Source organism: Pyrus communis, chromosome 2 (assembly GCF_041283825.1).
Source record: "Pyrus communis isolate YQ-2024b chromosome 2, ASM4128382v1, whole genome shotgun sequence".
NCBI lineage: Eukaryota > Viridiplantae > Streptophyta > Magnoliopsida > Rosales > Rosaceae > Pyrus > Pyrus communis.
Window position 1 is genome coordinate 4564723 of NC_142566.1, and position 22010 is coordinate 4586732.

The following is a 22010-nucleotide window of genomic DNA, read 5'->3' on the forward strand; positions in this document are numbered from 1 at the left end:
TTGTTTGAATTGGAAGGCTGAGATTAAACTAGCTCATAAGCTAGGATTGTGCCAGCTGTCATAGTAGCTGACTTTGTCTTAGATATACTCGTGCAAGACACGCGAGTATGAGAAGCATGTGATGCGTGTGAAGTTTGTGACAGTTTCTTCTTGTATTCACTCAGAGCTTGCGTCCTCTTGTTCCAGGTCAGGGGGCTGCAATGGGCGGTGATCTGGGCAATTAGAGGGGACTAAGGGGTGTGAGACCCAAAAAAAAAAGTTGTGATAGCCAGCTCCTTGATGTTTCTAATAAATTTTAGGGATGATGTTGATTAATTTTCAACTTCAAAGACTAAATTGACGAACAACGTCACTTTCAATGATCATTTGTAATAAAATAAAAAATAAAAAAATAAAAAAAAAACCCATATTATCTCATACATACATTTTCCATATCATTTACTACGAAGTATTGAAGCAAAATTGCAAAAGATTGCTTAAAAAAAAAATATTAATAGACCAACAGAAGGGCCCATTGATGATGATCCTCCTAACATTTTTTTTTTTTTCACTCAAGAATTTCAAAACAAAAATCAACTTAATTTATTATCCAAATTTGCTACATGTAAATTGTAATCGTTAAAACGGCTCGACAATGAATGCTTATATTTTGCTTGTTAACCAGAATGTGTGGCAGCCATAATCTAATCAACTCAAGGCTTTTCCCTTCCTTCTGCCGTAAACTGTGTCAGTCAACAAATCCAATTGCTGTAGGAATCTACCATTAGTAAAAGCTTCCTGAAATTTTTTGATGAAAAAGGCAATGCGTAAGCAGAAACCTACGCGATTAGGAAAAGCCGAGAACCCAAAAATCCTAGACCCAAAACTATACCTCTAACCTATAGGCTAAGAATCAGAGCAACCACAACGATAAGTATGCATGGCCTTGCAACAACACCAGCTGAGGTCGACCTGCAGGCATCACGAAGCTGTAATCAGTATCGATACAAGTAACCAAGTTCTTTAATTTATATTACACCGTAACATATGAATGATTTAAAACAATATGTAGTAATGATAGATTGAAACCTAGAAGCCACCACCGGTCCCAACTCCCTTGTAAATTTCATTTCTTTCTCTTTCCCATCAAGTTTTATTATATGAACAAGCGTCCAGTAAAACGGGATACCTGCTATGAAGTTGGTCCTATAAAGAGATATACATGTATGATGAGTTACCTTGTTACAAGCTCCTTTACTGACTCAGTTTCCAGTCCGAACCCAAACGGGAAAAGAGGATCATAGTGTGAATCACCAACATTCATTGGGAGTTGATCGACAGTTTTGAACCATGTTCTTGGAAGCTTTCCACTAAATCCATGATCCCCAAAAAGGACATCAGTAATGCCTTGGCCTTCAGAGCCTGGCAACCATGCTGCCACCAGAGCATCAATCGAGGAAATATATGGTTCTATTACAATAGGTCTGCCAGTTATTAAGATAACAATGCACTTGACACTATCACACACATTGCTGATGACACTTGGGCCAGGTTCCACCATCGTTAGGTTTGGGCTGTCTCCTGCAGTCTCAGCATAAGGATGCTCGCCAACCACAACGATGGCATATGCAAAGTTGTTGGACTTTACAAAATTACCATCAGGATTCTCACTGTAGATAACTTCTGTGCTTGAGTCGACTGCTGATTTTATAGCACCAAGGATCGTAGTCCCTAATCATGAAAAGGAAGTTTTATGAAAAATACAGCCAGGATTAGATACATTTATGTACTAACATCCTATACGCACGGGTATATATTTCCATACATTCTAATAACTGTGAAGACGATTTTCTTGTTGCAACTAACCAGCACCTGTGTAATCTTCTTATTAAGTGCTTAATGTTCAATTTTGTGGATATTCAATTCTATCATTTTATTGTAGAGCACAAAAGTAGTGCACATAGACAGAATATTATGTATTTAATACAGCGATGAAAGCAGACTATACCGGTTGTATAATTGTTGCCACTGAATCCTTGCCATGCAATTGTCCATCCACCACATTGGTAGCCCAGATTATCAGCATGACTGCCGGTGACTAGAATTTTAGACACCTTCTTGGGAAGAGGTATGACTGGATCTGTAATATTCCCGCTTTTCCCATTCTTCAAAAGCACAACGGATTTTCTGACAGCCTCCCTTGCCAAATCTCTATGATCCTGGTAATGTTAAATTAAAATACAAAAATGATTGATTCATGTCAGTAAATCAATAAATACAAAGCTTACTAAGCAGTCTTTTGGCCATTGAATGTAACACCAATTTCAAAGGAATGTCCATTCTAATTTTAACGAACTACATACATCAATCAAATGACCAATAGGAGGGTTGCAAATCCTGATATTTGATTATCTCGGATAAACTGACCTGGCTTCCAAGCTCGTTGACTAGGCTGAAATCAGCCAATGGGTTCTCAAAAAGACCCATGGTGAACTTGACAAGCAGAATCCTTCCCACAGCATCATCAATACGATCCATTGGGACAACGTTATTCTCGACCAGGTTAATGAGATCATTAATGAATTCTTTATAGTTGATAGGGACCATGACCTTCAAAACAAAGAGAACCATTTTCAGAGTTATATAATTTCGAACCAGAATAGAAAAGGAGTTTTATATAGGGCAACACAGACGCTATTATCTTCTTTCATTTCTGTAAGAGGTTTTGTATAAAATAAGCCACGAACCATGTCAATTCCAGCTAGAACTGCAGCTTGGACAGAGTATGTGTAGTTTGAATGTGGCGGCGAGGTAATCCTGTCAATACCCTCCCAGTCTGATATAACAAAACCCTGAATGTTCAACCAAAAACACCATCTGCTGTTAGCATGAAACAGTGCAGAACACAGATAAAGGTACAATAGAGTCACCAAAATGAAGCACCTCTTGTGAGACCGATAACAACCAGAACTCGAGATCAGTAATATTATTGAGTTATCAACTTATCACAAATACCTTAATTTCATATGGAATCTGAAATTTCAACTCATTAACACAGATGAAGCTTAAAGACGCTAAAATGTGGGAACTGATGCAAAACAGGATAAATCATATAACTGATGCGGTACCGATGTATGCTAGGCACTAATCTGCATCAGAAGTTTGTTTGAATGTATTATGATTGCTACAAAGACAATAATCTGTAATGGCAACATTATGGGCAGTCAAGAAACCACAACACAACAACTAAGCCTTATCCCACAAAGTGGGGTTGACTGTATGAAATGGAGATGACGTTAGAGGGGAAAACGAGAAAGTAAGTAAATGCAGCGGACCCATCTATAGACACTAAAAGTGGAAACATGGGAAAGTGAAGAATCATGCTAATCACTAAGCAATGTCCAAGAAAACCTGACCACATTAATGTGTAATGTGGAAGTAATTTGAATTTGATTAGATAATATTGGAGGTATTAAAACCCAACATGTGGGAAATACACAATGTTGAGAAAGGCAATGAAAACAGATAAGGCTGACAGCATTTAAAGAATAAGAAGAGATTGAGGGAAAGAACAGTTATAAAGCAGTCAACTAGTCACGATTAAGAGCATATATTTTGAAAATCTGTAATTTAAGCTATGAGATGTCAAGGAAGAGAAAACCACGCAAATAAAAGTACTGATAAATGCAATATGCAAAGGTTTTGGTGCCAGAAACCTTTCTTTGAATTCATGGAAAGATTTTAACACTAGGCATGCTGGTTTCGTGCTTACATCAAATCTCAGTACATAGATGAGACATGATTCCACTTTATACCTTTCTGTGCATGTGATTGTTGATAACTCCAGAAAACTGCAACAAGCTTGGATATTAAACAAAAATGAATAAAATGGTACCTTAAATTTAAGGGTGCCCTTGAGGAAGTCCGTAATTAGATCACGGTTTGCATGCATCTTTTCCCCATTCCAACTGGAGTAGGAAATCATCACGGTTGAGACACCCTTGATGATGGAGTCAGAATAGGCAGGCATGTGGATGCTAAGCAATTCCTGTTGGTCAATCACAGTGTCGTACTCATTAATGCCCTTGCTCGTGCCACCATCACCAACGAAGTGCTTTGCACAAGCTGCAACCTTTTTACTAAAATATATATCAGGAATCACTTAAAGCTTGAGTATTTTAACATTAGTAAAGGAAATAAAAGATAAAAAGAACCACTAAATTCATTTGATTTATTAATTGAATCCATAACTAGAAAAACACGACGCGTGTTATCCAAATTATCTTCCCTAAACTCACAAAATCCAGTAAATTGAGATCATGAGCAATGGTTACAATACAAAGGATTGTATCTTTTAAATCAAAAGAAGGAAAAATGAAAATGGAATGAACAGAGAAAAATAAAAAAGGAAAGATAGAAGTATGCTTATTTTCATAAAATTCGTACTTTCCACCAACATATGGCGCTCCTTTCTGAGAATTTGCAGGGATATCTCCCTGTAAACCTGGAATAATCTCCGTCATTTCTTGCACAATTTTGTGATCTTCGCTGTAGCTTTCGTAACACCGGCCCCATCTTGGATCTCTACATACCTATATAGGATGTTCCAGGCAATGCACAGAAGTCATCAGATGGAGAAAATATGAATGCACTCAAAGGACATTGTTAAGCATGTAAAAGAAGAAAATGCTGAACGCATAAATCCTTTTGCAATGTATTATTTACCGCAATGCAAGGAGCAAATACATAAGGAATCCCTGTAGCTCGGGCTTCAAGAGCAGTTGCAGAACCAATTCTTCGTACCAGTTCAGGGTCCCTGTGTATTGGAAATATTTAATAGAAAGAAGACACATTCAATGAACTATAAAATGAAAAACATCTAAAAGGATTTTGAAATGCATGGTTAGTTATTTTAATACTTGCTGAAGTATAATAGAGATTTACTTGGAAGGATTTGACCCTAATGGGACCTTGCTGTAGTTATAGAGTTTCAGAGTGCTGCTTTTAAATGACGGTGATAGATCTCATCCTTTGTGTAAAAATAGAACAGTGCACTATCATGTTTTCAAATGAAGCAAATAGAATCTGAAACTTTTACTTGCCTGGTAGCTCCAAGCCCAACATTATGCGGAAATATTGTAGCATTGTAGACATTATTGTGTCCATGAACAGCATCAATGCCATAGATCATCGGAATGCCCAAACGACTAGATAGAGCTCCCTTCTGAAATCCATTAATCATGTTAACCCAGTCTTCAGCACTAGCTTCTGGAAGTGGTGCACTGCCACCACCGCTCAATACACTACCTGCCCAAATCAGAACACATCCTCACTCCATTGTCGTATCATCTCAGTGTATTCAATATTTTTCTCTTTACCGAAAGTCTTACTCCCTCCAAGGCAACAAAGAATGGGGGAAAAGGAGAACAATCTGAAGCCTTGTTAATCGAATACAGAAGAACCAATCTCATAACAGGATATGTTCTTGCTGCCTCCAGAGTCAAAGTGATACTTCCTGTTTAGTTTGTACAAATATAGAAATGCAACAAAAAGAAGTAATGTGTGGTTTTTGGTGACACCAAGGCAGGATTCTAGACATATGTTTAGGGAAAATTGCACAATAAGAATAAAATCCTAATATTGACATCTCAAACACCCTATGCACAGACATTATCGCTGCAGAATAACCCCAATTCCAGGGTTTTTTAACCAACTGCACCCCTTTGTTTTGCTACTTCAACCATTTTATCCGTATATATAAATTAAATCACTAGAGAACACCCCAACTCGTGCGTAAACTCCTTTCTTAATAAGATAAAACCCACAAGAAAGATATACAAGAATTGTGTTGTGCCATCATAAAAAGTCACTTAACGGGTTGATTTGAAGATATAACAGGAATGAAATGCGGACAGTATGAGACAAACACTAGAAATCAAACAATTTATGTTGGTGTACATCAAACAAAGTTGAAGGTTGTATTGAAATAGATACATTACATACCAATGAAGTAAGTTTTCATAGCATCGATAGAGGCAACACTCCTATCAATCTGCACCATCTGACCAATCTTCTCTTCAAGAGTCATCCTGCTAAGAAGGTCCCCAACTCGAGCAGCTGCTGGTTGGGTTGGATCTTTGTACATGATGTAATCAGCCTTGACCGTAGCCAAACCCATCCACCACCAAACCAAAAACAAACCCACCACTGGTAACGAAACCCAAGCCATTGTAAATGGATCCTTTTTCACTCTGGTAAACCAAACACGAAAGACCCGAATTACACACTGTCCATCATTTGCTCTAACCATCCGTTTGGTGGCTGAGAAAATGCAAGAAACAGAAAAAAGCATACAGAGAGTTTTTGTTCAAAGTCATTGTCCTGGTTGCGTAGGAAGATTATATTTTGAAAACCCATTAAATTATATATATTTTGTATAACAATAAGCTGAATGGCCCTCAAAAACAATTATTTTCCAAATTTAAAATCCAAGTTGCAGATTTCCAATAGCTTATTATATATTCCCTTCTAGGAGATCATGTGGAACACCATCTATATCATGTGAACCAGCAAGATACAGCACCCACATAAATCCAATGATGTCCAACACAAAATAATAAATAAATAACCACCATCCTTAAAGTTTCATAATATTCTCAGAAGCTAAAGTAGAAAAATAATAATCCAGCATCAAAAATTAATTATATATAGTCAATGAAGAAGAAGAAGAAGAGCAGCATTGTGATGTAGAGAGAGGGAGGGAGAGAGAGAGATGTTACAGTTGAGTAGTGTTAATGCGACTGAGTCCAAGCTTGGATGAATGAATGAATGAAATGAAGATGAATGAATGAATGAAATGAAGATGAATGAAATGAAGCTGAAAATGCAATGATTTCTTGTACCTTTTTTATAGGCAGGAAGCAAGTAGCAAGTAGAAACTAGAACAAAAGGAGGAAGAAGAAGGAGATTAGGTTATAAGTTATGCTTATTAATTACTAATTAGAATATAATTATTGGGAAAGAAAGAGGAAGGAAGGAAGAGTCCTGACTCTTTTGGAATTGAAAATGTGTTATTTTATTTATTAATATAAAGGAAAGAAAAGAAGGTGGCTTTTGATTTGGTTGGTTCGTGCAGTTGTCACTTTGCCTTTGCGATGGGAACGTGTAGAGAATCTCCATAACGTGCCTTTTCGTAAATCACTCATGCAAACAAACCAGATTTACTCACCCTTAAATTCGTCAATCTGAGTTTGACACATTTAACGTTATTACTACGCTAGTTTGAGTTTAGTATATTGATATCATACTCATGAATTGTATATATTTTTAACTCACGGGTTCAATATATTGGTATCATACTCAAATTCGACACACTTAATATTCAAATTTTTCTACACACTGTACAAGTATGATTCGTATAAGAGTCTAATATATTAATATCACACTCATTTTTTTTCGGCCTAGTATTAGCACTCGAATATACTAATCTTTACCCTAGAAATATTCTCCATTGGAAGTTTGGAACAAACACAAATGAAGGAAATTAAGGATGATAAAACCCTAATTGGTGGGAAAGGGAAGGGAAGGGCAACCAACCAACTTTAGTTTAGTTTGCACGAGACGTTATACCTCATACAACACCATAGGAAAACTAACTCCTCAATCCCCCATTTATATATAAAATTGTCAGGCAGGCCAACCAACATTTTCTACAGAAACCCAAAAGCGAGAGAGAGAGAGAGAGAGAGAGAGAGAGAGAGAGAGATGGTTATGCGACGTGGTCCAATTGGTGGAAGCTCTGGTACTAATACCCGACCAAGACAAACCAATCGTCCCACTTATGAAGATTACCAGCCCCGCTTTGAATTGAAGGAAGAGCAGGAAGCTCACATAGTACTTGTTCATCTGCCTGGTCTCTTCCTCTTCTTTATACCTTTCTTCTTTACCCAACTCTACTTCATTTTGCACTCTCAATGGAAGCAAAAGCGCTTCTATTAAAAGCACATCACAACTTTTACTAAAACTGCAAGTGCTTTTTTGGATCCAAAAACACTTTTCTACTTTTCTGCCAAACATGATCATATGAGCTTTTGGTGATTTGAAAACACTTTTTAGTTATTTTAAAAGTACTTTCAAACAAACTCAAACTCCTTGCGTTAAAATTAGTTAATGTTCTAAATTGCGTTGCAATTATATCAAAAATCTACAGAGAACGAGGGATACAACTGAATTGACCTAACCCACGTGTCACAAAATATATGGTTTGTTTTCAGGTTTTGTGAAGGAGCAGGTGAGGATTACTATTGAGCATAACCCTAATGTGATTAGGGTTCATGGACAAAGACCTCTGGGCAACAACAAATCGAGCCGTTTCAACCAAACATTTCCGATTCAAGAAAATTGCGACGTAAGTAAAATTGATGCCAAATTTAACGATGGGATTCTTACCATCACAATACCAAAGCCAGTCATCACACAGACAGCAGCAACCAAACCAGTCCAAGAGCCACCACCGAAAACTGCTGCAACCGCTCCCAAGCCGATGCCACAGAAAGTTCAAGAGGACCCAATTCCTTCAAAGCCGAGTTTGACAACACCAGCCGCTGCTGCGTCAAAGGCAGAAAAGGCTACTTTCACTGCCAGAGATGAAAAAGAAAAGGATGACAAGAATGGTGGTCGTCCATTAGGCCCTCCGAAAGGCACTGCAGCCGAGACAAAAGCACAAAAGGATAAGGACGCGGCGCTGCCAATACCAGTTTCATCGACCCAGAATTTCAAACAAAGGGATGAGAAGAGGCTGTTACCTTTGACTAGTCCGGAAACAGGCATCGGCATGCCCAAGTCTCAAGAGCATGGTCATGATGGAGAGAGGGGAAAGGCTTCTGTCGAGAGTGTGTCTCGAAAGCGGGTTGAAAACAGGGATCAGAGAGAAGCAGATGGGAAGCCTGATGCAGAACCGAAGAATGCTGAGAAACTTAACAAAATTACTCTACATAAGGAAACCGGTGAGAGAAGCAAAGAAGCAAGGGGTCTCAGTAAGCCTAAAGAGGACTCCGTGGTCGCAAATGTGATGGGTGGTGCAAAGCAGCATATGAAAAACCTCGGGAACGGGATGAGCGATGAAGAGAAGCAGATGTTGATCAATATGGGCGCGGCAGTTCTAGTTCTTCTGGCACTAGGGGCTTCTGCATCCTACAATATCTGGTCCTCTGCAACAGGCAAAAACTAAGCCCAGCATCCTTTCACATTCCATTACAAATCTGTTATTACAAAGTATACAAACATATGCACAAGTATTGCAGCTTTTACATCAATTTGTATAGGAATTAACCTTCGACACGTAAATATACCTTACAACCCAGTGTAAATATATATATATATATATATATATATATCCATCCTTGGAACATGAAAGCAATACATTGTCGCTGATGATAACTTATAGTAAGCTACAAATGACCAGTTCAGTCTGGGTATATCATCTCGGAATCAATCCATACCAAACAAACCATCAAGTTGTTGATCTCCATAGGAACCCAAAATTAGTACCACTGAAAATCAAAGAAATCTTGAAATTCTTGAAATATGCCATCAAAGAAATCTTGAAATTCTACACTAGAAACTTCAAGAGTTCATCGATCAGTTAAAATTTAATGACAGACCTGATGGGAAACAGAACATATATACAGAGACTTGATTCATAAATTTCAAATTAACCGACGAATTCTTTGATTTGTCATCAGTTGTAAACAAAAATCTACGCAGACATGATAGAGACGGTTATAATTACACGGACCCAGCTGAAAAGGCATCCAAAGATGGGGATCAAATTGGTCATTTTGACTAAACTAAGATTATACACTGCTTTGTCCAACATTACACATGATTTAATCATACAACATACCTAAAAATCATCCAAAGCTCCCCTTAAAGTGTCAACGTAGCTCAAAACCTCAATCAAGTAATCCAATTCCAAACAGGATTTTGCCCACGGGGTGCTATGCAGGTGAAGATATAGGCATTTATGACATCTCTGGAAGAACAGTGATCATAAGCTTCGGGTAAATTAATCGCAGTGCCATTGATACATGTAATACTTCTTCGGTTGTTAGTCACTGCAAATATTTTGTTGTTGCCATGGGCACCCAAGTGTCAAGATGCAAGAGAATGGTCATCCCTAGCAGCATCAACCATTGTCATCTCTGGTGTATTTGAAACTGCAGAACATTAAAAAAAGTGACACATCAATAGATCAAAGGTTTCTTTAGGGAGGTAAAGAAAGAGTAAGTGCCAGCTGTACAGGAATTTATCCCACAAGGCCATCATTTATCTCTAATAGGAAAACCTCCCCAAAGCAATCCAGAACAATCTTATAGAACCTCAAAGGCTTTACAGTTACAAGCGTACACGTGAAGAATAAACAAAGACATAACCAATTACCATTCAAATAACTCACAAGAAAATTAACACAGATGATAGATCCATACAGCAAGCAAGGGAATAAATTTCATACTTCTTAAAGGATAGAAAAAGTGATAAGTGGAGCAACACTGCTGTGAATGTAAAAAGTGATACATCACATGTGAAGCAAAATCCTAATTGACTACACATTTATGTTTAAGTTACAATGATCTACTAATAGATTTGAAGGGTTTCGTAACATTCTAAGCCTGAAACTCCAACCCCTTCTCGGAAGGTTTCCGTTTTCTTTTCAAGCGTGTTGCTCCAGCATCCTCTGCAATAGACATATATAAGTTTGGATATGAGCCAATTGGTCCGACAAAACAGGTGCGAGAAAAATGTTATTTACAATCTGAGTACAAGGTCAATGTCTTATGAAATCATCACTATATCAGTCTATGTTGGGTGCCAGAATAAGATTAGTAATCAAGGGTTTCGAACTGAAGATCAAAACTCGGACAAGAAAACCAAACCTCACAGATTGAGCAAGAAAACCAAACCTCACAGATTAAGCTTACTACTGGAGCTGTTAATATGATATTATGCAAAGGAAAAGGCGTAATGTTTTGTTATTACCCCCCATTGGTGTGTTGTGCACCAAAAGGACAGAAGAATATTGACCATCTATGCAGAGGAAAAGGCTTAATGTTTGTTATGGCATTGGCATATTAATTTTATGCCTGATAAACTGCTCTTTTTAAATTTTCAAAAAACGAATTTGCTCTTTTTTCTATCAAAATAGAAAATGAGAATGAGAGTTCTAGGGCTATTCCTTGTGAAATTGAAATTTAAGTCATAAAACCCATTCAAGGGCACACAAATACGCATCAAAGTAGTAATCTTACCTTCAAGTGGACTTGACGCATGATTAATTGCACGTCCATTTGGTGTGCCCTCTTCTGAAATAGGGGAGCCAGAATTACTATCCACCAGCTTTGATGAACTTTCTATGCACTTATCTTGCGGGTCCGGAATATCAGGAGAAGGAATTGCAGGTAAAAAACATAGCTCCTCCTGTGATATATCTGAATCACTGAAAGCTGAGTCCTTCTCCACTGTCACAATATCAACTTCATCATCTTCATTAATATCAGAGTCTTTTACCTGCATAAATTACTTTTTAATTTAGACACCAGAAAATGGACAAAAAAATAGCCCAGATTTCACTCTCTTCCTACCTTTTCAGTTTCAGGTATTAGATCAAACTCATCTTCTCGTTCTACGTATTCTTCGTTTTCCTCAAGCTCTTTGAAATCAGGAGCAAATGCACTCCAGTTCTCAGTGTAATCTTTGGCCCAGATATAAACCAAACCAGTCAGTGAAACAGAGACAACAATAGGGTGAACAGGATGCCACACCAAATCGATCAAGGCTTCCTTTGGCCCTTCAAGAATTTTCACAAGATGTCCAGCCCTATCCCATATGTAAATCTTGTGTTCTCCTTTGCTTGCAGAACCACCAATCACCCACTCACCATCACCACTGAAACAAGGTGCTTTCCAGTGCATCTTTGTGATGGCATCTTGAAACTCACGGAAAAGTGTTAAGCATTTTGATCCAACAGCTTTCAACTTCTCAACACCATCAAGTCCATCAAGGGTCTCATTTATGTCATCCAGGGTTTTAAGTCCATCTTTCAAGGGCAGAAGGTTCTCGTAGATCCTGATTGTTCTATCATTTGAATTTGTAAGCAAATACTGTCCATTCCTGCTGAATACTATGTTCTTAATCACAGAAACTCCAGAAGTGGGAACCATGGCACGCACTTGAATACTTTTATAATCTATTACAAGTATTTCACCTTTGGAGTTCCCCGCATAAACCAGATCACCATACTTATTAAAGCAAGCAGCGGTAGGAGAGAAAGGTGGACTTCCCTCAGAGATTTTGTTCCGTGGTGGAGGGACAGTTCCTGGGTTAGAGTCAGGAATGGAAACTGGAAGAACAACTGTGCTTCCAGTATTCAAGTCAACAATGATGGGAGCAGATGAGAGGGGGCATGCCAGGCAGAGAGATGGAGAAGACGAACCAGGATGAAGCCGAGCTTGTAAAGGGGTTTGTTGCAGTATCGTTCGCATTATCTTCTCACCACTGACAACATCCCATAGTGTCAATGACTTGTCCGCAGCAGACACAAGAATGCGATGCCCATACTTTGACCAGCATACACTAGTTATCGCAGCAACACAATCTCTGTCACGAAGCTCCTTGGCAATTCCCCTGGTCTCAAAATCCCATACGATGCAATTTCCGTCAGAGCACCCAGCTGATCAAGAATATCAAACAAGTATCGCTCGTAAGAAGAAGACTCTTCAGAATATCTCCAGTAACATAAGGACACATCAAATGTCAATGATAGTACAAATGAACGCAAAAATCAAATTTCACCTAAACAATCAATATGACATGATTATCGTTACAGCTTGCTATAAACAACCTCACTTAATTCTTTGCAGATGCAACTCGACAATCAGCGCATTGGTAAACTACCATATATGTGAACAAGGAGCCCAATTCTAAAAAAGCAAAAACGTAAAATCCTCAGCAACACCTCTGTCATAGGGCAAAGCATGAAGACAATAACAGAATTCCGACCAATTATAAAACTGAAGGTCTCCAATCTGACAAAACAACATAAAACGATACCTTCCAAAATGTTGCAATGCCAACACTGTCCTGTTAGCCCTTTCGGGCATAAATTTAAGGCAATTTTCAACTTTCAGAAAATATAAACCCGGACAAGGCAATTAAGAAATGCTACGTTGAGCATAAATACGCGCCTTGAGCTTACGTGGCAACATTCACTGTTGAAACAGGTGTGCACTGAAAGTAATTCATGCCAAATGCTTGAACTTTAAATCGGATAACTAGCCAGTCTACAATGTTACACATTGTATATCAAAAGGACAACTTAATGCGCACCAAATTTACAACTTTCCTTTTGTTTTTCCTTTTTTTTTTTTTTTTTTTTTTTTTTTGTAAATTTATTCAGAAAAAAGTAATGGGGCAGAGAAGGGTGGAAAAATTACCAGCAAGAAGGGTGCCGCGGCGATTGAAGGCGATGCATTTCATAACGCCATACTCCAAATACTCCTCTATCACTTCTGGGAAATCCCCTTGCAATGGGTCTTCACACAATTAAGTAATTAATTAATTAATTAATTGACTAATCATACATCTAAATTTTGGATTTTGTTGCCAAAAACCATCAAACTCAATGAAAACGATAACAAAATCTTCAATTCTTCAATTAAAAGTGAACTATCAAGAGAGTGAGGGAGAGAGGGAGAGGGGTTTACCGATAATTGCAGCGTTCATCGCTATGTAGTTACAGAGTTACTTCTTAGAGAGAAACTCTGCAAAATGCTGCGTTTTGATGCGCAACCAGCAACGAGAGGAGGAGAAATTGAAAGAAATTCGTTTGAAAAAATTGAAATACAAACTTGAGCGCCTTCACTCCTCCTCTCTCTCTCTCCTGAAGAAGGAAGGAATAAGCTCTCTCCCTCTCTCTCTCTTCTTGTGTTAGTGTTGTCGTCTTCTGGAAAAGCCCAATACTACATGGAAAGGCCCACGCGCGGCTCTTTTATTCTCATCATGCCCTATAATTTCCTCTTCACCAGCCCTAATTAGAATTTGAGGGTTCTCATTTTTGTGTTTCAATGTATTTACAAATTTAATTCATGAGTGATTTTTATATAATAAATGATTAGATATAGAGAAGAGGTAACTAATCATAAAATAGAGAAAAATAATAAGCATACAGATCCTATAATATATAAAATTTGTTTTTATTGTATAACGATCGTTCGAATGCTTGGATTAGTAACCACTTGAGTGACAATTGTACATGATGATAAATTGAATTTTTTTTTTTCTTTCTTTCTTAATGTGAATCTTGCAATGGCACCATTGAAATATGTAATTCTAAATTCGGTATACGTTCATATGCTTTCTTTTCATACATCATAACATCAACATCTGAATCTGTCTGCATTCATAATCTACATCGCTTTGCCATCCAAAAATCTACAATCAACATCAGTAATTTGAAATTTGTAACCTACATCTGGCCTTGAGATCTGCATTTGGTAAACCCTATAGGCATCAAAATCACTCTTAGACCCTAAACCCCATAGGCATCAAAATCAAAATTTCATTCCCTTTGTCATAATCCTAGTCATGATAAAACAATAATGCTAAAAAATTTAAATTGAGATTGCCAACATTTTTTTTTTTTTTTGCTCAAAACCTACAATATTTATATATATTTAATATAATCATCATCAAATGGTTAATATAATTCATCTAAGAGTAATGTTAGGAAACTAAATGTATGTACTTAATACAGTCATAATCTTACCGTGAATATGATATTGTATTTAATACATGTAAATATTGTGGTAAGTCTTTTTCCTTGTAGTTCAAATCTTCTTCACTCAAAACCATCTGTGAATGCTTATTATTGGATGCCCATCTTGCAAATGTTTTGATTTGTCTAGTTTTCAGAGAAATCGCAAAACCCTCGCCAACTGACTCTTCCCTCGCCTGGCAGATAATAAAAATAAAAAAAGTGGTCAACGTCAGGCTATCATCAAATCCACCGTTCAATGGGCTAGGCAATTCAAGCCTAGATTGTATGTCGAACTGCCTCGGAGCCCAATTAAGTGGGACAGGCTAGAGTGGTTTTGGGGAGGGGGGATTGGATTGCCCAATAGCATAGGCTTTTTTTGTTTTTTTTGTCAAACAATAGATTTTGTTAGATTAGATGTTTGATTAGCCACTAACGGATTCAAACCCACGCCGTCATATAAGTTGGTCTTTTCATCTTCTTCACTATTCAGAAGATTTTCTTTTCTTTTTTTGGTCTGAAAAGATAAATGCATTAATCCGATAGTAGGTTACATGTCAACTCAAAGGAAGGCAAAATAACCCAAATACATTGGGGGAAACCAGATACATAAAAACTCAACCCAATTAAATAAACTAAAACGAGAACCCAAATCCCTAATTTTCGACCGCAGAAAGTAGTGTCCGCCGCTATCACTGCCACGACAGTCTCACCAATAGCTACCGAAGCGACAACACTAGAGAAAACGAACAAGACATCGCAACACAAAAGTACCAAACCCGCAACAAGTAGCACACCGCATCCAGATTGCTTCACCAACATATAATCAAAAGATAGTCACCAGATCCAAATCCCATTCACGAATCCCAGCAAATATATACAAATACAGTAACACATGGATATAAGGTGAGGCTAAGGGGTATGTAAAATACCCTTACTTTGCCCGAAGCCATAGTACACTTGACCTCGATGGAAATTCGGCAGGCCGTTTTGGGGGGGAGGACAGTGAGGGAGGGAAATAAAGCTGGCAACCATATTAGGCCCAGAGTCTGCATATCAGAGCAAAGGATGGGGTGGGGATGGTTTATGGGGAAGGGAGGCAAAGGGGAAAAGTGAGGGGAGATGGAATTTTGGGTTTGGAAAAGAACGGCCAGAGGAGAGGGAGGAGGGGTGGAGAGGAGGGACATGAAATCCAAAAGTGAGACAAACTCACGGGAAAATTTGAGACAAAGCTCAAGGAAACTGAGAAAAATCTCAAGGGAAAATTGAAAAAGAGAGAAAAGGATTAGGAGAAAGAGGGAAAGAGGAGAACAAGGAACTTGGACAAGGATAGCCACCGGCACCCAAGCCAAAATCTGGGGCTGGCGGCAAAGGAGTTTGCAAGGTTGAGAAATCAGAGAGAGAGAGTCTCACACGTTTTCTGCTGCCCTGTATGAGATCCTAAAGATTTTCTTTGACTTGGATTCTTGTTAGTCCTACAGTAATTTTGACATTATCAATTACTTGTAACAGGCAATTCATGCTGTCAACAATGGGATCAATCGACACGATGCGGATCAGCCTCCATGATATGTGAATAACACACTTATCTTCAAGGGTCCGCAAGTTGACTTTGGATTGGATAGATCTTGATCACTCGTCTGAAAAGTAGAACAAAGCCTTTCAACGAGCTATGGAATTGGCAGGCGGTGAGTTTTTAAGTCTACGTTATATATAATTACGTAGATGACCATGGTATTACGATAACAAGGTTGCCCCTTACAGTGTGAATGTCATATTACACTGTTAAGATGCATAAATGACGTTGGTATTACTATAACCAAATTACTCTTTACGGTGTGAACGTCATATTATAAGGTAAAATTGTTATACTTGGATGGATTGCATTGTAGTACTAACGTAAAGTTCAATTTAAATTATACTGCCAGCCTCTCTTCACTCGGTCTCGATGCTCGGTCGACAGCGGAGGCAGATTCAAAGGTTGAATCCGTCTTACAACATCTCTTCCTCCTCTGAAAACTCTAATCCGATCCGGAATTTTGGGAACAAAAATTGGAAACAAGGAAAATTGCAAACCTTGTTTCCGATTTGATCCGTCCGAAAATCGCCCCTAGCCCAAACCAAGGCTTTTGGACCAGCAACACTGCACTAGCAGAATCCAACTCAAAGTGCCCTGCAGAACCAGTACAACAACAACAACAAAACATTTTCCCACTAAATGAAGTCGGCTATATGAATCTTAAAACGTCATTGCACTTGGCTCTCCAGAACCAGTAAACCAAAGAAATTTGTACACTAAATTTACTGGGCAAGAAAGAGGTTATCAACTAATAACAGTATCCTACATAATCCACAGCTATTCTCCACTAATTCTTTCTCCCTTCACATAAGAAAACAGAACCTAAACTGTCATATTCACTTCACAGATCTCCTAACCGCCTACCGGCTACAAAGAACTAAAAAATATTTAGAACTTTACAAATTGGACTGTTCATAGAAGGCAATTTCTCTATACACAGAGTATGCAGCACGAGATTGTAATCATCTTTACATCGGATAGCCAAAATCTTGGTACCCCGACAAATCCCCCTGATCAGGCAAATGACTCTGTTGGGTCAAATGTTGCAATGGAGACTGATGAGCCGGAACTGCAGGTGGAGGAATCCAGTTGCGATCAGCAGGCACAGATACTGAGTTGCTCTCTACAGTGGTTATGTCGTGAATGCTTGATCTTTTCCTTTCCTTTTTCATTGAGGTTTGACGAAGGAAATACTTCTGGGCGTGGCTTGCTACTTGGGTTGGTGTTCTTGTCACAACCACATTCCTTGAAATGCTCCTCCAGTCGCCCTTACCAAACTTTTTTAGTCCAATTAGAAATAACCTGTTCAGAGTACATAAAGAAAATCAGGCTCTTGAACAGTAGAATCGAGCTATCAGGTTGGTATTAGTATTAATATTTCCTAACACAACCACATCGTATTTAAATCTGATGTAGGGTCGTAAAAACAATAAATGAATAGATTTCATGATAACACAACCACGATTGTCAGTATGCCTGCCGTATCAATGAACTAAATAAAAATATTAGAAAACTTGAACAACAGCTTAACAATTTCTACTCAATTGTCACTTTGAGATGAAAATTAAATTGAAACTTATTTGTGTCTTAAAACAATTCAAGCGTTAATTATGTAACTATGCAATATATTCTGGAAAAGTAGAACATAGCTTAGACATTCAATAGCTTGTAAAAAATAAGAATTTCAATTGCTTAAAAGCCCCAAGTTATGAAATTAACGGCCTTCGGAAAACCACCAACTCTCTTTAATGAAAATGGGATGTCCATGATATGTTTTTAGACACAATACAGAACATCTATTTAACCCTTTATTCCAAATTTAGCAACAAAATAACATTCTAATTTAGAACATATGCAACATCCAAACTCCTAAATCGAAAAAAAAAAGGTGAAATTCCCGGTTCAGCTGGCAAGAAAGTTTTCATGACATCATCAAACACTTAATGGTGAACATAAATATAGAATCTAACACATTCCAACTAGCTCCAGTTGGTAGCAAAACAAAATGGAGGACAAAGTGATGAACCAACATTTTGAACATTTTGAACATTAAAACATTAATTATTGGGAGCACTTAAAATAAATAGACACATGTAACTATAAAAAGTAAATTACAACCCAATGTATCCAATCAAATAGCAAAAGGACGGAAATTGGCTGGCTGAAACGATGAACTTACAAATTCCAACTGGCGAAATGCTCAGTATTTGATCAATATTTGATCAAATATGAATGACATATTTGGCCAAATACCAAAAAGTGATCATTTCAGCCAATTTCCCCGAAAACAAAAAGGGTGTGGATAATGAAATCAGAAACAAAAACAACGCAAATCACCTACATCATTTTCTTCGGTTGTTTTCTAGAATCAAATAACCAATTAATTATCTCAGTTTGGTTTAATTTTTCTCTCAATAAATTTCTCACCAGTTAAAAACAAAGTTTGAAAAATTAAAGAAATACGAAAAAATGATACGGAGAGAGAAAGAAATTACTTGTGTTCTTCTTCAGTCCAAGGCGTTCCCTTCTTCCTCTCAGTCTCGCGGTTGGACCCAAAAGTGATCTGACTGGCCGTGTCCTCCCAGCCGACCATAGACTCATCAGCATAACTCGGCAAATTGACCCGGCCGGAATCAATTTCCAAGACATCGTGCACCAAGTCCTCGTAGTGCTCCAACACCTCCTTGGGAGTCTTGCCCGGCAACTCTCCCGCGATCCTCTCCCACCGATCGGGCAAGTCCTCCGGGAACCTGACCAGCGCCTGCTCAAACACCTTGTCCTCAAGCCGAGTCCACGGAGTCGACGCCGCCGACTGAACCACGCTCGACCAACACGGCGCCGTTTCTTGAAACATTTGCGGGTTTGGGTTGAGTTCTGTTTTGTCTTGGTTTCTTGGATATTTCGCGTAATTTGGGTTTGGTGGGAGATTTGGAGAGTTTGTGGGTTTTATAGAGGACGGACCGACGGAGAGAGGTTTTTATTTTATTATTTTTTTAATAATAATTTTGGTGCTGCCAGCTCAGACTTCTAAATCAACACGTTTTTTCTATTATTTTGGTTTTTATTTTACTATTTGTTTCATGTCGTTTTGTAAAATCGAGTGACAAATGTACGCGCCTATTTTCTGCTTCTTTTACTTTCTTTTTTGTCCTGAGGTTTTTTTTTTTTTTTTTTTTTTCACTACATTGATATTTTTACATTTAGAGGAACGAGAATTTGGCTAAACTACACGATGGATAACATATTTATTGTAGTTTCTCATCTGGTTATTTTTAAATTTAGTAAAAAAAACATAAATTAAAAATGAATTATCTCGCTCTCTCTCCTCTTTCGTCTCCATCTCTCTCACACGCACTCTTGTATGGGGACGATATGGAGATGGCCGAAGTGGCGTCGGTTTTGGTGAATTCTGGCGGTGGTGTAGGGTTGGGTGGGATGTGATGGTGGTGGTGTGTAGGGCCGTCCAGGTGCAAACGGAAGTCTTAGACGAAGATGCAATTTAACCTTCCTAGTTTGATACCTTAATATAATTGTTTTTAATAAGCTGGTGCTATTAGACAACCATCTAATCCAATCTATCAAGCATCTAATCCAATCCAACAACCATCTTCCACGACAATATGAATTTAAGGTTCATTAGACAAGTGTTCGGTGAATAAGTGATTTTCTTTTTTTGTCGAGTATACGGTAAATGACTTCACTTAAGATATATGTAAAATAAGGGTATTTATTGCGTTGTTATAACTCGTTTTTAATTTTGTTGTATTTTATTTCTTGAAGTTGTGAAATTACAAAAATGCAGTGGAAATCCGAAACAAAAAAAATAAAAACATAAAATATCCATCCTACTTAAGATGGAAATATTCTTACCTTTACTGCACTCCAAAACAAAACAAAAAAACGTAGTTGGATCTCTCTATCATTATCCTTAAAAAATAATTCTTTGAAGACTAAAACGTAGCACATTTAGCCTCATGACTAGAGAACCTAAAGACTGGGTGGTAATTGGACTAACTTTTTTCTTTGGTTGATAAACTATCCCAACGGATAGACAATTAAGTAGGCCAATAAGATATCGACTATGTAAATCAAGCACACTGTCGACAAAATTGTTCAACCTAATCACAAGGATTAGTACTTTAGGCTGAATGATGCTTTTGTGGGAATATTAGATAGTAAACAACGATTATTCACGATTATCGGGTTAGAATGAGAATCATATTGAACTCTATGAGATGTTTAAGTCATTCCTCTTCGAGGTGTGGAGATCAAAGATTCGAAAATCGAAGTTACACTCAATGAGAATGGTAATCTAACTGAGCCCACTTGGAGAGTTCCTACGTCACAGAAGCAATTGTCCCTTGTTTGATAATTAGCACTTCTTGGAATGCAACCCATGGTTACTATGACAATGACGGTGTGCGCAGTTCTTTCGAAATAGTCCTAGTTACTTAAAGGGAGTTTTTCTTGACCTTATCTATGCTTGTTTATGTTATTTTATGATGCATTGCACGATTTGCTAAAAAATTAAATTAATTAAGACGAGAAACCTTGCAAACAACCATTACCAATACAATCAATCATAAAAGCAGAAGTAGCCCGTAAAGGAAGGGTCCTATCCCAAATATGCATATTAGAGAGACATTAGTCATTGCATCAGCTACAAAGTTTGTTTCACGATAAATATGCTTCCAAGTCACACAATAAAAGGAGAAAGTCAACCAACGAATGTCATCAACCGTTTCTCGAATTCTCCAAGGGACAACACACCTTCCTTCCACAGCGTCTATAACTAGCTTAGAGTCTCCCTCCACGATAAATATGCTTCCAACTCACACAATGAAAGGAGAAAAACCATTCTGTTTTGCAATCTTAAGTGCATCTTTGAGCACCAACGCTTCAGCCACCGTTATAGTACGTACACCTAATGGTCTGGCTCCAGCAGTGATAGGGCAACCATTTCACTTCGAATCACAAAACCGAGAGCATAACTGCTTCCCGCAACCGAGCCATCAAAGTTAATTTTTACAAACGTCGAATCAGGCGGGTGCCACAGATCCTTTCCTTTTTTTCTTTCTTGTTCTGCAGTTATTCTTGAAAAATCCATCACAATAGCAGTAGCTAAAGCATGAACTTTAGCAGGGCGAGGCTTTGCATTTTTGAAGGTTGCATTATTTCTTTCCCATCTGTAGGATCCTTCCAGAACACAATATTATGGATGCCCAAATATTTACCTAGTAGTTTTATGCTGTATCGGTAGGATGTTTACAATGTCACTCGTAGTCTGATTAAAAGTATTATTTGAGAAAAAAAGTGAGGATGTGTGGAAATTTACCTTTTGACCAGAAGCACTTGCAAAGTCATTCAGCACCTCAACGATAGATCTTCCAGCCGCTTTAGCAAAAATGAGGTTTATGCATGTAATACTATTTGAATTACATTAATGACTTTATTAATAGTTGCATGGCACAAGGATGGGAGGAAGAGAAACGCAGTTTAAAATCCTGCACAAAATCCTTCACTCTCATCTTTGATTTTGAGGATCTCATTCATTTTCCTTATAGGGGCAAAAGTTCAGGAAAAAAAAAGGTGAAAATAAAAACTAAAGACGAAATGGTTATCAAACGGTCTCTAAATATTTCC

At 37.9% G+C, this 22010-nt stretch overlaps 4 protein-coding genes across 10 annotated transcripts; 1 reads left to right on the forward strand and 3 right to left on the reverse strand.

Annotated features, from left to right (window-relative positions):
- Window positions 1–558: 558 nt before the first annotated feature.
- On the reverse strand, window positions 559–8568 carry LOC137746976 (uncharacterized). 6 transcript variants are annotated; one of them, XM_088682392.1, is made up of 12 exons: window positions 6882–7040; window positions 5983–6230; window positions 5082–5286; window positions 4705–4795; window positions 4426–4571; window positions 3875–4118; window positions 2727–2831; window positions 2407–2589; window positions 1988–2198; window positions 1218–1710; window positions 879–951; window positions 559–777 (listed from the first exon to the last, which is right to left on the reverse strand). In XM_088682392.1, the coding sequence occupies exons 2-11, from the start codon at window positions 6206–6208 to the stop codon at window positions 879–881; spliced, it is 1977 nt and encodes a 658-aa protein (XP_088538518.1). In that variant the 5' UTR covers window positions 6209–6230; window positions 6882–7040; the 3' UTR covers window positions 559–777. The 6 variants fall into 6 exon arrangements, with proteins under 6 accessions (XP_088538518.1, XP_068343078.1, XP_088538517.1 ...); XM_068486977.2 differs by having other exon boundaries at window positions 872–951; XM_088682391.1 differs by having other exon boundaries at window positions 872–951; window positions 6759–6956.
- On the forward strand, window positions 7680–9324 carry LOC137746978 (uncharacterized). Its single transcript, XM_068486981.2, has 2 exons — window positions 7680–7891; window positions 8253–9324. The coding sequence occupies exons 1-2, from the start codon at window positions 7744–7746 to the stop codon at window positions 9206–9208; spliced, it is 1104 nt and encodes a 367-aa protein (XP_068343082.1). The 5' UTR covers window positions 7680–7743; the 3' UTR covers window positions 9209–9324.
- A 360-nt stretch (window positions 9325–9684) lies between these two features.
- On the reverse strand, window positions 9685–13996 carry LOC137746977 (protein RBL). 2 transcript variants are annotated; one of them, XM_068486980.2, is made up of 6 exons: window positions 13740–13996; window positions 13470–13568; window positions 11619–12706; window positions 11286–11544; window positions 10641–10714; window positions 9685–10196 (listed from the first exon to the last, which is right to left on the reverse strand). In XM_068486980.2, exons 1-5 carry the CDS (start codon window positions 13756–13758, stop codon window positions 10644–10646), a joined length of 1536 nt encoding a protein of 511 aa, XP_068343081.1. In that variant the 5' UTR covers window positions 13759–13996; the 3' UTR covers window positions 9685–10196; window positions 10641–10643. The 2 variants fall into 2 exon arrangements, with proteins under 2 accessions (XP_068343081.1, XP_088538522.1); XM_088682396.1 differs by lacking the exon at window positions 10641–10714.
- A 3066-nt stretch (window positions 13997–17062) lies between these two features.
- LOC137748378 (transcription factor DIVARICATA) lies at window positions 17063–19305 on the reverse strand. Its single transcript, XM_068488525.2, has 2 exons — window positions 18863–19305; window positions 17063–17669 (listed from the first exon to the last, which is right to left on the reverse strand). Exons 1-2 carry the CDS (start codon window positions 19219–19221, stop codon window positions 17336–17338), a joined length of 693 nt encoding a protein of 230 aa, XP_068344626.1. The 5' UTR covers window positions 19222–19305; the 3' UTR covers window positions 17063–17335.
- Window positions 19306–22010: the final 2705 nt, after the last annotated feature.

Excerpts from the sequence above, each read along its gene's own strand:
- LOC137746976 (XM_088682386.1), bottom strand. The coding sequence starts at position 6,208 with ATGGCTTGGGTTTCGTTACCAGTGGTGGGTTTGTTTTTGGTTTGGTGG. Across the intron at positions 5,287-5,982 it reads TATGAAAACTTACTTCATTG|GTAGTGTATTGAGCGGTGGT; the intron begins GTATGTAATGTA and ends TGATTTGGGCAG. Across the intron at positions 2,199-2,406 it reads TCAACGAGCTTGGAAGCCAG|GATCATAGAGATTTGGCAAG; the intron begins GTCAGTTTATCC and ends TAACATTACCAG.
- LOC137746978 (XM_068486981.2), top strand. The coding sequence starts at position 7,744 with ATGGTTATGCGACGTGGTCCAATTGGTGGAAGCTCTGGTACTAATACC. Across the intron at positions 7,892-8,252 it reads AGTACTTGTTCATCTGCCTG|GTTTTGTGAAGGAGCAGGTG; the intron begins GTCTCTTCCTCT and ends GTTTGTTTTCAG.
- LOC137746977 (XM_068486980.2), bottom strand. Across the intron at positions 12,707-13,469 it reads CCGCGGCACCCTTCTTGCTG|CTGGGTGCTCTGACGGAAAT; the intron begins GTAATTTTTCCA and ends ATTCTTGATCAG. Across the intron at positions 11,545-11,618 it reads TAATACCTGAAACTGAAAAG|GTAAAAGACTCTGATATTAA; the intron begins GTAGGAAGAGAG and ends TAATTTATGCAG.
- LOC137748378 (XM_068488525.2), bottom strand. The coding sequence starts at position 19,221 with ATGTTTCAAGAAACGGCGCCGTGTTGGTCGAGCGTGGTTCAGTCGGCG. Across the intron at positions 17,670-18,862 it reads TGGACTGAAGAAGAACACAA|GTTATTTCTAATTGGACTAA; the intron begins GTAATTTCTTTC and ends TACTCTGAACAG.